This window comes from Hypanus sabinus, chromosome X1 (assembly GCF_030144855.1).
Source record: "Hypanus sabinus isolate sHypSab1 chromosome X1, sHypSab1.hap1, whole genome shotgun sequence".
In the NCBI taxonomy this organism is placed as follows: Eukaryota; Metazoa; Chordata; class Chondrichthyes; order Myliobatiformes; family Dasyatidae; genus Hypanus; species Hypanus sabinus.
The window spans coordinates 4,661,639-4,676,189 of NC_082738.1; the positions used below are offsets into that span (position 1 = coordinate 4,661,639).

General features: G+C 37.9%; 1 protein-coding gene across 7 annotated transcripts in view; it reads left to right on the forward strand.

The window, feature by feature from the left end:
- Positions 1-13,592, forward strand: part of plekhm1 (pleckstrin homology domain containing, family M (with RUN domain) member 1) — a 97,758-nt gene extending 84,166 nt beyond the window's left edge. For 4 of the 7 annotated variants that reach the window (XM_059955695.1, XM_059955693.1, XM_059955694.1 and 1 more), the window contains one exon: positions 976-6,571. In XM_059955695.1, the coding sequence (XP_059811678.1) occupies positions 976-1,084 (109 nt within the window). In that variant the 3' untranslated portion in view covers positions 1,085-6,571. The other 3 variants (XR_009508927.1, XR_009508928.1, XM_059955697.1) reach the window with 3 other exon arrangements.
- Positions 13,593-14,551: the final 959 nt, after the last annotated feature.

Consider the following 14,551-nt stretch of genomic DNA (forward strand, 5'->3'; position numbering starts at 1 on the left):
AATAATGTGTAGTAGTTTCCTCACTCCTGGTTCCATCAGATGATGTATTGAAGCCAGAACTAGGTTTTCTCCCAGACAATTTGTGATTAGGAGCAGTTCTTGCCTCCTTTTTAATTTAGGCACTGTAAATTTCCATTTTGTCTGGGATTCTTCCAAGTCCATAAGTCTCTGTGACTATCCTGCTGCTGACTATGGCAGATTGTTGGATTGTGATATTTTTGTTCCAAGTTTCTTTCGGAAGTCAAGAATGAGGCATAAAACTCGTTTCATGATTGCTTTGTTGAGCGCTAATAGAATAAAGAGAACTGGAAACAGACAGTACATGAGTCTAAGAACAAAAAGGGAAGGAAGGGAAAGAATAAAGACTAAAATATGGCAAGTTTGTGTGTTCAGCTTTTTATTTATACCTTGGGTTAGAATCATGCCATTCAAATTTGTGGTTAAGAGTTAACCAATCAGATTGCCTCTGTTCAAATAATGTGATATCAAGAGAACCTTCTAGAACCATGCAAAGAACTGTACCCACTATGGGAACACAATGAACAATTGCATATACATGCAGTGACCACTAAGAAATATGCTAAGCAATTACATGTACATAAGTAGTAATGTAAAGTACAAGCAGGCGTAAACTGTTAAAATGCACAGTAAATAACAAGCAGTCTAATCTAACAGTGGTCAACAACTGGGCATCTGCGGCCTTCTGAGCAGAAAACTGTATAGACTTGCAGTTTTCTTGGTAAAAGCAAACATTTATTTACCAAAATCCTAAATAATTGACTTAAATTTCAGTGTTTACAGGCAAATTTTCTGTTGTCTCTCTTCAAAAATCTTATCTCTCCCTTCATTCTGCAATTATACTTAACAAAACCATTGATCTTCCAGAATTAATGAGGACAATAATTGCACTTCATTTCTGTGACAAATTAACAACATAACAAATTATTTAAGTTTCTGCTTCCGTTTCCTACTCAGGTGCAAAAAGTGCAGGACTGTCTTCCATAAGGCTTGCAAGGCTGCTGTCCAATCGTGTCCACGCTGTGTGCGCAAACAGAAGTACCTGGAGTATAAAATGGAGCATTAGCTGTTGGTCTGCATCACGCATCATGCGCATGGGAGTGAGGATGCAAGCTGCCTACCATGTGCAGCCCTTTCCCTGAATTCCTGCAATTTATGGACAATGTAAATTCTGAGTTGATGTGAAATAATTTTATTATAATTGATTCTACAGTCACAAACTCCTCGTTCACTTAATTTTGAGATACAGCAAATACAAAATGAATGCAACGCTTTGCCTTGATGTAGACTGCCTGCTGCTACATTGCAAACTCACTCACCGGCGCTGTTAAACTAGTTCATCTAGATTTCCTGCTTTTTTTTAATACATATATATATATTTAAATCACTTTTAAATGCATACACCTTTGTTCAAACATGTAAACTACTTGTGGGAATATAAAATGTACATTGCATGTATAGTAATGTACTGTATTCATCTGCAAAAATAACTGTAAAGATTTACTAAACTTTGCTGTTTTAAACTACATTTTGCAAACTAATCCTTGTAAATAGACAAAATACTTAAAATTTCATCCTTACAGCAGACAATCCATTGCATTTTAATATTCATTCCAAAAGGGTGTAAGCACATTCTTGTTTAAACTTGATAAGGTTTCATTTCTTTTTGCAGTTAATTTCTAAGGAATTTGATACCTGATGATTAACATATCATTCAGTAGCTGGATTCTTTTTAACATCATCTTATAAAATTTTCAGTTAATACAACTTAAATCTATTCATGAAATTGTTATTTTCCAGTCTGAGTTTAGGCCAATTTGGATGAGAAATTGCTAAGTGCTAAACTGTTAAAGTAACTAAGTAAAATCAAGAACATCCAAAATAAAAGTTTATAAAACCTAACACTTGTATTTGTACAGTATCTTGCTTTAGTTTGCAACATAATACAAATCATTCCTTCCCACTTACAGACATTCCATTGCTTGTAAACATAATTAAAGTCTGAGATTTGCACAGGTTCATCAAAAATAATTCTGAAAGCAAACTTTTGCAGAGCTGGAGTATTTTAGGGCACAGATGCAAGTGCAACTAAACTTTGAATGCCTCAATACTTCCCTAGCTTTATTACAGTTCATGTTACAAAGCAGTATAGCATTAGTTGCTGTTTGCAGTCTTCCAACTGTAGCAGGGTTTAACAGCCATATAATAACTTTTGTACATGTTTTTGTATGTCAGTATTTTTTTGCATTATATACCTTATGATTTTCATTAGAATCAGACATTGACTAAATTTACTAAACACTGGCTCAATAGTCTTTTCTATTTTCTTAAGAACAGAATATTGTCGAATTATATGATTTTTTAAAAACGTGCCAATAAAGTTTGAGAGCCTTATTTAAATTCAGAAATGCTTGAGTGTCTGGTCAACATAAGTGTTACTTTTTAGTTTTTGATGAATAGTAAAACATGATCAGATTTCTGCTATTTGGACTGCTTTAATCACCTCAAAGTACTTGTGCAAATGTGTAGTTTCAGCTCCCTTGGATGAAATTAATAAATGACAAAGGTTTGGTGGATGGTCAGTCTTTCCTTTCTGCCTGAACCCTCTTTCTATTTATTGACTCTTTTGTGCTCTTTCTCTCAACGTTGTTCCCTCACCCTTCCTTTTCTTCCTCCCTCCCTTTCTTTCTACTCTGCTCTGTCACATTTTCCTCTTCCTCTTTTGGCTTTTGTGGCATGTATTTTCTGCCAGTGCTTGTTCCCTTTTTCCATTCTGTAAATTAAATGGAAAAACCCTTGCTCCTTGGTCCCCTGGCCCTCTTACTCCCTGTTGAATTGAGCAGTTAGTCATATTTATTTCCAAAGTTGAACTAGATAAATTTAATTCAATCTGTTTTGAAGTTATTTAGATTTTGTGGTTTAATGTTAACCATCTGAACTCCTGGTTATGTTTATGGGCAAGAATATACACATTATTTGGCATAATTTATAAAATTTATTTAAAGCATGTTATGGAAAAAATTGAGAATTATCTGCTTTGATGCTCCTGTAACACACGGACAATGGTACATTGGTCTCTTGTACCTGTTTGAACAAAAGATTAAAACTATTCAGGAAATGACAGCTTTCGCAATCAATGTTAGGATGTGCAAAGGTCAGTATTGTCTGGGAGGGGCCTGATGTTTCTTTGCTTGTCCTTGCAGTGAATTTTGAGGATTTTGTGGTGATAGCTTGGTATTTTTACCAGTTGCTTTGAGATCATCACAACATTCAATGTCTGCTTACACCAAGAGCTAACTCCTCTTTCTAGCTGTTGAAGGGAGGATCCATTCCAGTGGGATTCATCTCTTGACAGAATTTTTGGAGTTCAGCTTTGTCTTAACAAACACCTTGTTTCATTGGAGGTCAGGCAAAATATATTTGATTGTTTTGTGAGAAGAGCTTAGCATATTTAAGACTGTTCTCTTTGGAAAAGAGGTTAAAAATAAACTAATAGAATGTTAAGGGTGGTAATACCAAGAATATAGAGGAAGTCTGTTCTTTCTTGTAAGTTTAAAATTTATCCATAAAATTGGATATACATATTTGAAGATAAGGAACCTGCATGGCCAAGCCAGGCACAAAATGCAGGGATGTAGATTTTTAACTACTTAAATGACAAAGCAGTAGTAAGAAGCTGCAGTCTCTGATTTTTTTATTACAAAAAAATATTTGGGGTGAGAAAGATCAAAAATGATGAATCTAAACTGATAGATTATCAGAAAACTTTAAACGAGCAGTGACCTCATATAAAGACATTTCTAAACTGAATAAATATGGAGAAAATGTGTTCTGATGAGGGACTCTGAAACCTGGACCCATAAATACTGTATAGTAACTAAAATCCAATAATGAATTCAAGAACAATTTCTGTAGAAAATGGTTTGGAATGTGAAATTTCTACCACAAGGAGCAGTTGAAAGGGGCAACTCTGAAATCTTTGTTGTTAATGGATTTTCACTTCCAGGGCCAAAGGGGGCTTTGTATTTTTTTTTTTTGCCAAGGTCAGCTTTCTAAACGCTAGTAGTTGTGAGCATCTCAAGATCAACATGTTTATGAATAAGTTCAACTTCCAGCCAATATTTCCTGTTTAGATTTTGGTTGTAAATGGGAGCCAGTCTTCAGCTCTTAGCATAAGCAGTAACCAGCTTGAAGTTAAAAGCACAGCTTTGCAAATGAGCACTGTCTGTATATCAGACTTGCTGGCTCACAGCACCTGGGCTTATTGCTGAAGAGGTGCAGTATAAGACAAATGTTATTTAATTTGGCTTACTTCAAACTAGACAACACTGGCAAAGTTGTTTAGTTCAAGGAAGCTTGCAGACTATAGTGATATTATCATTCAGCATATTGATAGCCGATGTATTAATAGTTGGAAGATTTGTGTACTCAGGGAGGCATCGTTACAGCATTAATTGTGGATACCTGGGATCTCTGACCAGAAGCTTTTAGACTGTGTTAAAGGGATCAAAGAACTTCATGTGGCAAAGAAATAGTATAAATTTAGAGAGCAGTTCAGGCATTTTAGGAACGGTCCAGGAACATCAAGAAGCATGATAGAAACCCTGGGCAAACTAGAATCCACTCCTCGGTTTTCAATTTCTGCAATAGGTGACTGTAGATGGTGGGTATGTCTTTTTTAGCTTATAGAAATTGTAGCTGTGATTTAGAAACTATTTGACATTTGGAAATCTTTTATAAGATAGAAATCTTCTGAGATTTAAATGTGTTTTAAGAATTGTGTTTAGATTTAAATGTGTGTCACTGAAAATAAAAGAACTATTTAAACTACTTTGTTAAATGAAAATACCTTCTCAGTAGGGAGGAGGGACCCACTGCTTGAATCGTAGGTGTTGACAGCTAAACTCGCCATGAAGAATAAATCAGGAAGTGAACGAGTCTTTGAATATTGGTTATTTACAGCATAATCTCCCTTTAGTGAGGGTACTCATGACTTTTTATATCCAATAGAGCTTAAAGTCTTCATTTGAGTTTAGATCTTCATGGTCAACAAACCCATTGCTATCACATTGTAAGATGAGCTGGATGAGTACAGAGGGGAAAGATGTACAATAGGTGAAATTTAATGGGGAGAGGCATATTTAGAGCATAAATACTGTGGCCAATATTGGACCAAATAATTTTAGTCTGTTAATATATATTCTTAAGAGCAAGGACAGAGGAAGTGTTGATATTCTACAGAAATCTGAGGTACTTAGTAAAAAAAAATTAAAATTTGAATAAAATCAAATTATTTTGCAATCATGCTGTTATTTTTTCATAAATTATGTGGATGACTAATGACAAACAATTCCACACATTGCAATGATGCATCACATGATGTTGGATTAGTTTTGCTCAGTCACATTTTGCATCTCTCTTTTTTCCCAGAAGTTCTCAACATTAATTTTAAATCCCATTCAGGAAAAAAATGTGTACAATGCTGTGCCAAAGTCTTAGACAGATATATATACTGTGGCTAGGGTGCCTAAGACTTTTGCATATTACTGTAGTAATTTTATGTATTGCACTGTATTGCCACAAAAATAATTGAGATGTGTGAGTGATGATAAAACTGATTCTGATATGTGTATCGTGGACTGAGGGTGGAAAGGTGGCAGGGAGTGCAGAAAGACATTCCTGTAAAGATCAATAAACCTATTGTTTGGAATCAAACAACCTTGCCTGGTGTTGAACTTGGTGTGTCTGCATGCACACCACCAGCCTGACCATGGCACTCCTTCTCTGCTACCTGTCCCACATACTGTCCACGCTCCACCCTTGCCATTCCCAACATCCTTTGCTCCCCCATCAGATTTACAATCTCATTCTCCGCTCCACATTGACAAATACAGTACTGTGCAGAAGTCTTGGGCAGTCTAGCTATATGTATATGTGCCTACGCCTTTACCTCAGTACTGTATGACCATACAAGGTTTAACTGTTCAGCCTGCTTCAGGATCAATGTCTATTTTACCGGAAAACTGTTACTACTCTATTAACAAAAAATGTTTGCAGATTTTCTTAGAAAAAATGCTAATGACTAGAATGTCACAATATCATAGTTGTTAATTTGACTGAAGCTTGTGCTTTTCTGCAGATATTTCTGCCCTCACTTGCAGAAGTGTAGGACAGTTCACTTTTTTGACATGCAATATTTAATCATGTCCATTAATTTCAGTGTACACATTCCCTGACAATTTAATAAAATTAACTTGCAAGCAATTTATTAAAAGTACAAAAAACATGTAGTCTGCATTCCAACTTTGACTCTTCATTACTTTCTTTGCTTTTAGAAGTGAGTTATTCAGACACACAAGTCACCCTTTTGGTGTCAAATTGTGCCTGAGGAAATTGTGGCACAACATTGCCAAAGTCAAAACCACCATAATTGCTTCCTATTAGAAACATTTTCTGAACCCCCATCTTCTTCCTCCTGGATATATTGTGCTGTTATGTTGAACACATTTGTATACCTCAACCAGCAGTCTCTCACCAGCAGTGTACCTTTACATTTTAGCCACAAGAGATTCTGCAGATGCTGGAAATACTGAGCAACACACACAAAAAGGTGGAGGAACTCAAATCAGACAGCATCTACGGAGGTAATTAAAACTCTGTGTTATCTTTACAGTATTGTCATCTTTGCTCCTATGACAACTCTGCTTACATCATCTGCATCTTACTAACTCACTCTCCCTGCCCCCCCCCCCCCCCAGGGCTTCCTAGCTTCTCCAAAGCATACATTTGTTTTAAGTGAATGCCAAAACTGTTGATGCTGTTGCATTCTCCATGCCCAGCCCTTGTTGACTTCCAATGGATCCCATTTCATGAAATTGAGTCACAAATAAGCAATGAAACAGACCCTCCCACTCACCAAGTGCTGCATAACCATCAACCACCATCAACACCAATGTTGCATTTGACCCATTTTATATTCCTCATATTCTCAACAACCTCCCTTAGATCTTTCCATTCACTTACGTGCGAGGGGCAACTTACAATGATCAATTAATGTGCCGCCGTGCACGTCTTTGAGATGGGAGAGGTAACAGCAACTGCATGAAACCCATGCATAGACTGAAGGTGCAATCTTCATGCAGTCATCACCCGAGGTTCGTGAAGATTGAGCCCATGTTTCTGACACTGTGAGGCAGCAGTTCCACCAACTGCATCACTGTCTCCTAGTGCATCAGTTGCAAAATCATTAAATATGAAAATGAAGTTGTTTGAGAACTATGTTCATGTACACTTTCGATGAGTTGAACCTACATGTTCTCAATATTTATTGCTTATTTATTACTTCATCTTTTGTGTACTTTGATAATAAATTTACTTTGAACTTTTGAGTTTTGATATAATTTTGTTGGAACCTGTCATTATATGAGCAGATTGAAATGTGAATCATTGTGCGTCAGTGTTCGTGTCAATATCTCATTCAAATCCTGTTTAAATATTGTCTACAGTAGGATGGAGCCCCTCCCCTCATCTTTGTTAAAATAAATTAATTACTATTTAATGGACATAAAAGTAAATGAAATTGAAGCAGGAGTTAGGGCATTCAGCCCCTCTCATCTGCTCCACAATTCACTAAGATCATGATTGATCTTTTAACTTGGTGACTCAGTACTTCTTGATTCCTTTAATATCCCAAAATATATAATCTCTGTGATAGTTACATGAAGTGGTTGACTCTTCAGAGGCCTTTCCTTCTAGAGATTTCCATAGATTTTCTAGCTTCTGAGGGAAGCAATTTCTCCTTATCTCAGTCCTGAATGTCGAATCTCTTATAGAAACATAGAAAGCCTGCAGCACAATCAATCCACACGATCAATGCCTCTCATCATCTTCTACAACTCTATCAGGTCACCTCTCATCCTCTGTCGCTCCAAGGGGAAAAGGCCAAGTTCATTCAACCTATTCTCATATCTGGACAACATCCTTGCAAATTTCCCCTTTCTATCTTAAGAGTGAGCTCTGATTCTTGATATCTCAGTCAGGAGATCCATCAATTCCAAATCTACCTCACTGACGATCAACACTGGCATACCTCAGGGGTATGTGCTTAGCCCACTACTCTACTCTCTATATAAACATGACTATGTGGATAGGCATAGCTCAAATGCCATCTATAAATTTGCTGATGATACAACCGTTGTTGGTAGAATCTCAGATGGTGATGAGAGGGTGTACAGGAGTGAGATATGCCAACTAGTGAAACAACCTGGCATTCAATGTCAGTAAGACGAAAGAGCTGATTGTGGACTTCCAGAAGGGTAAGACGAAGGAACACATACCAATCCTCATAAAAGATCAGAAGTGGAGAAACTTATGTAGTTGTACCATAGAGAGCGTTCTGACAGAGTGCATCACTGTCTGGTATGGAGCAGCTACTGCACAGGACTGAAAGAAGCTGTAGAAAGTTGTAAATTTAGTAAGCTCCATCTTGGTTACTAGCCTACAAAGTACCCAGGACATCTTTAGGGAGCAGTGTCTCAGAAAGGCAGTGTCCATTATTAAGGACCTCCAGCACCCAGGGCATGCCCTTTTCTCACTGTTATCATCAGATAGGAGGTACAGAAGCATTCAGGAGCAGCTTCTTCTCCTCTGCAATCAGATTCCCAAATGGACATTGAATCTTTGGACACTACCCCACATTTTTTTAAATATACAGTATTTCTGTTTTTGCACATTTTAAAAAATCTATTTGATATATGTAATTGATTTACTTTATTATTAGTTTTTATTTTATTTATTATTATATTTTTCTTTCTCTGCTAGATTATGTATTACATTGAACTGCTGCTGCTAAGTTAACAAACTTCATGTCACGTGCCGGTGATGATAAACCTGATTCTGACCTTGGCAAACTGCAGAATTTTCTTATGCTTCACCAAGATCTCCTGTTATTTTTTGTTGATTTAAGAGAAATTGGCCTAAAATGGTTACTATCTCCTCATATGTCAAAGCTGACATCATAGGAAGCAATCTGGTGAGCTCTTATTGTACTTGTTCAATCCTTCCTTACATGGGAAGACTAGACTTGAACACAATATTCCATATGCAATCTTACCAGGGCCTTGCATAATGGAAACCTCCATTCTTATATTCAAATCCTCTTGTATTAGAGGAAAATGCACTGTTTATTTTCTTAAACTGCTTGCAATCCTGCATATAAATCTTCAGTTATTTATGACATTCAGATAGCTCTAAACGCACTATCCAATTTCTTACCATCTAAAAAATAGCTGATATTTTTCAGCCAAAAGCTAGCGTAGCAATTAGCACGACGCTATTGGATCTCGGGGCGTCAGAGTTCAATTCTAGCGTCCTCTGTAAAGAATTTGTACATCTTCCCATGGAACGTATGGGTTTTCTCCGGGTCCTTTGGTTTCCTCCCATAGTTCAAAGATATACTGGGTAGGTTACTTGGTCATTGGAAAAATTGTCCCATGATTAGATTAGGGGTTAAGTCGGAGTTGTCGGGGGTTACTGGGCAGCATGACTCGAAGAGCCGGAAGGGCTTGTTCCATGCTGTATCACTAAATAATAAATAAAAATAATGAGCTCCCATTTTCCACATCATATTCCATGTGCCTGTCTATGTACCCCTGAATCTTCACTGCATTCTCATTGCAAACCTTACAGCCACCTGTTTCTGTATCGTCAACGGGCTTGCAGCCCCTCAAATCATTGACATAGAAGATGGACAGCTGACTGTTTTCATTTCTGGATTTTTGAAATTTGTTTGGCATTGTTGTTTCACATTGCAAAAGTCTCTTGAAAGTCATGTGGAAAACAAAAAGAATACTTTTTTTGAACAGTGCTGCTTGCTGAGAAGCTCCAGGAGGATGATGACAACGACATTGATGTTTTCAAAAGAATTGTTGAGCAAGAGAATGCAGGAAATGAGAAGATCGATGGATGCACTAGTATGCAAAGAAGAAACCTAAAAAAAAAGGTGCCCTCATCTACAAGTCCTTCAGGGAGTCAGGACCTCGGGAACAGAGGGTTGGGGATTACAATATTATGGGGTGGGTGCTTGGTGTTATGCAGGGTGGGGGCTTGGCTTCAGAAAATTAGAAATGAGTCTGGGATAGGGCTGAAGTTGGTTCAATAGGTTGGTGTGGGGAAGGGCAAAGATGAAAGAGCAGGAAGAGGCTTCCTTACAGTGGTCTCAACCCAGCTCGGCGTTAATAGAAATTATTTGTCCTAGAAAATTCTCAGTGTTGGTTCCCCCTGAATTTGTCTGGGTGGTCTAATTCTCCCCACAATGCTCCAAAATAATTGTTGCAAGGGGAAATTCAAATAAGATGTGGGTGAGCAAAGATCTGAGTGAAGAACACTTTCTATAAGACCATAAAATATAGGAGTAGAATTAGGTCATTTAGCCCATTGAGTCTTCTCTGCCAGTTCATTCTGACTGATGCATTTTTCCTTTCAGCCTCAATCTCCTGCCTTCCCCCTTCCCCTCCCCACACCCAATGCCCTGACCAATCAAGAGTCTATCAATCTCTCCCTTAAATATACAAAAAGTCTCCACCGCTGCCTGTGGCAATGAATTGCACAGACTCTGGCTAAAGAAATTCCTCCTCATCTCTGTTCTAAAAGTACGCCCCTCTATTCTGAGACTGTGTTCCCTGGTCTTTGACACTCCCACCATAGGAAGCATCCTTTCCACATCCACTCTATCAAGGTCTTTCACCATTCAATAGGTTTCAATCAGGTCACCCCTCATTCTTCTGAATTCCAATTAATACAGGGCCAGGGCCATCAAATGGTCTTCGTATGACATGCCTTTTAGTCCTGGAATTATTTTCATGAGCCTCCTTTGAACCCTCTCCAGTTTCAACACGTCCTTTCTAAGATAAGGGGCCCAAAACTGCTCACAGTACTCCAAGTGAGGCCTCACCAGTGCTTTATAAAGTCTCGACATTACATCCTTTTATATTCTAGTCCTCTTGAAATGAATGCTAACATTGCATTTGCCTTCCATGCCACTGACTCAACCTGCAAATTAACCTTTAGTGAATCCTACACAAAGACTTCTAGATCCCTTTGTGCTTCAGATTTTTGTACTTTGTCTCCATTTAGAAAATAATCAACCCTTTCATTTCTTCTACCAAAGTGCATGACCATACAGTCCCCAACACTGTATTCCATCTGCCATTTCTTTGCCCTTTCTCCTAATCTAAGTCCTTCTGTCATCTCTCTCTTTACTCAACACTACCTGCCCTTTATCTTCATATCATCTGCAAACTTTGCAACAATGCCATCAATTCTATCATCCAAATCATTGACATGTAAAAAGAATCCAGCTCATCTGACTTTCTAGACTGCTTGTGATCTGTTATGCTACACACTGATCTTTGAACATCAGAGTAGAAGCAGAAGACAGCCCTTCAGCTTCTCTAGTCTGATCTCAAGCACTGCCTTCTCTACATACTCCTAGGTTCCTCTAATGTCCAGAAATCTACCAATCTCTGCTTTGAATGGACTTCACTACTATAGCCTTTGTCAGTGAAGGAGACCAAACTGGTACATGCCAAAGCATATATAAATGTAGTAAAATATCTTTACTCTTGTACTCAAATTTTCTTACAATAAAGACCTGGCTTCCCAATTGCCTGCTGCACTTGTATGTTGGCTTTATTAGCCCAAATCCAATCTAGTATTTTACCCTAATTCCTTGAAATCTAACCTTATTCTATTTCTTGTGTAGGATCTTATATGAAATTTTAATATCCACAGTCCTCTCCTCATCCAGCTACATTCTCAAATTACAAATTAATGCATCAAACATGATCTCCCTTTCATTAGTCCATGTTGATTCTGCTCCATCATATTATTATTTCCTAAGTGCCTAGAGATGGTTAATATCAGCATTTTTCTAAATACCAATGTCAGCTCACAGATCAACTGTTTTCCTCCTGTACCTAACAAAGTAGCCACTGAGTATATGTTCATTGTCTTCTGCTGCTATAGCCCATCCATTTCAACATGTTGCAAAGTCAGAGATGCTTTTCTGTACACCACAGTTGTAACGTGTGGTTATTTAAGTTACTGTTGCCTTCCTCTCAGCTTAAACAAATCAGACCACTCTACTCTGACCTCTCTCATTAACAGGGCATTTTCACCCACAGAACTGCTGTTCATTTGATGTTTTCTTGTTTTTCACACCATTCTTGGTAAACTCTAGAGACCGTTGTGTGTGAAAATCCCAGGAGGTCAGCAGTTTCTGAGATACTCAAACCGCCCCAACTAGCACCAGCAACCAATCCACAATCAAATTCTCTTAGATCACATTTCTTCCCCATTCTGATGTTTGGTCTGAACAACAGCTGAGCCTCTTGATCATGTCAGCATGTTTTTATGCATTGAGTTATGCCACATGATTAGATATTTGCATTAATGAGCAGGTGTACCTAATAAAGTGGCCACTGAGTATATGTTGCACTTTGAACTGCAGGGTGTGGAATAGTCTGCACTCACTCTGTGGGATGCATCATTTGTAACCTCTCTGAATGCCCTAGTTAATGACCTGTTTCTGTTTTCAAACCAATTAACAGTCCAACCTTTTCTCCTATTCCATTGCTCCTGACTGTACTCTCTTCTCGCTGCTGCCATCAGGAAGGTGGCACAGGAGCCTCAGGACCACACTACCCGATTTAGGTACAATTATTACCTCTAAACCATCAGGCTCTTGAACCTCAACACTGAACTGTTCCCACTGAAATGGACTCACTTTCAAGGACTCTTCATCTCATGTTCTAGATATTTATTGCTTATTTATTTATTATTAACATTATTTCTTTATCCCTCTCTTTTAGTATTTACAGTTTGTTTTTTTTTTGCACATTTTGTCCATCCTGTTTGGTGCCGTCTTTCATTGATTCTACTATGTTTCTTTTACTTAGTGATTGTCCGGAAGAAAGTGAATCTCAGGGTTGTATATGGTTACAAATATGCACTTTGATAATAAATTTGCTTTGAACTTTGAATGTCAAAAGCTTTCTGAAAATGTAACAGTACAATGTTACAACTGATGGCAGTAACCTCAGCATCATAAGTCGAATGCTTCTGTGAAATATTGTTGCTCATTGCTTTAGTCAAGACATAATTGCCTTGTAATGTTACATCATGTAATTACATCATGTAATGTTATATTTGAGTGAAATGTGACTAAAAATGCACATAACATGGAGTGAAATATTAAAACACGCTTTTGCATCACTTTGGAATTTCAACACTTCCAGAAGTGGCTCATGTTTACTCTTCAAATGTTTTCCACAAGTAACATTGTTCTTCATTGCACAGGAACATTGTCAAGGTAATTAGCCCATGGTGTACCACGTGTAATATTTCTTGTCACTGCTGGGGAAAGAAGATTTAAGTAACACATGGAAAGCATGTCTTCTCTTCACCTTTTACTCTCCCACCTCACGTGGGAATCAGTAAGGCAATGGTCCTCAAAGTGGGCCATGCCAGATTTCCTAGGAACCACAAGTAAAAAAAAAATAGAAATTGGGGACCATAGGATTTTCTGAATGGGCCATGATAAGTTTATAGTTTTAATTAAATGTTACTAAAATATATAAATAAAAAAAGCAATGAAAATATGTACAAGGGGTGATTGATGAGTTCGTGGTCTAAGGTAGACCTAGCACATTCATTTTTCAACATAGTCACCTCCTACATTTACACACTTAGTCCAGCGATCGTGGAGCATACGGATCTTGGACCTCCAGAAAGTGTCCACAGCAGGGGTGATTTATAAGTTCGTCGCCTAAGGTAGAAGGAGATGAATTATACAGCTCTCATTACATGCGCATGCAGTTCAACTCTTTGAGTGATTATGCAGAAAGTTTGAAGTTAATAACTCATCTCCTTCTACCTTAGGCCACGAAATTATCAATCACACCTCATAATTTACTTGGAACCCTGAATGAAATTAATGGGAAAATATGCTGAGAGAGGCAGCAAACCAGCATAGCCTGGGTGTATGTGGTGGAGGGAAGAGGGGTTGTGCGGCCCATGAATTGCTATCTCTGCTCCTGTTTGACCATGCACAAATCACTGTTTACACCCCGTAGGACGGCCCCCTAAGCACCGCTCCACATCCACCCCCTATTCACAAACTGCAGATTGGATGTGGCTGTCTGGAGCAAGGCCAATCAGTGAGTATATAGGAGGAGGCTGGTTCTGTTTGCCTTCCACTGTGTGTTATGATATTTATAAAACGTGACATGAAGGCTGCAGTTACTGCAGTGGGGTCATCTGCCAGATACAGCTAAACTGCAGAAAGGTGAGAATGTGTGAAGTCTACCACTTAAAAAAAATACTGTCTAAAAAGCAAGCTTAATATTTACACGTATATTCACTACTGATTATTTTTCATGTGAGATTATAGTTATAATTAATTGACATTCATTAATTTTCTATAGAGGCTACTCACACAATTGTATTGTTACTGCTATAAAATACACACACACAC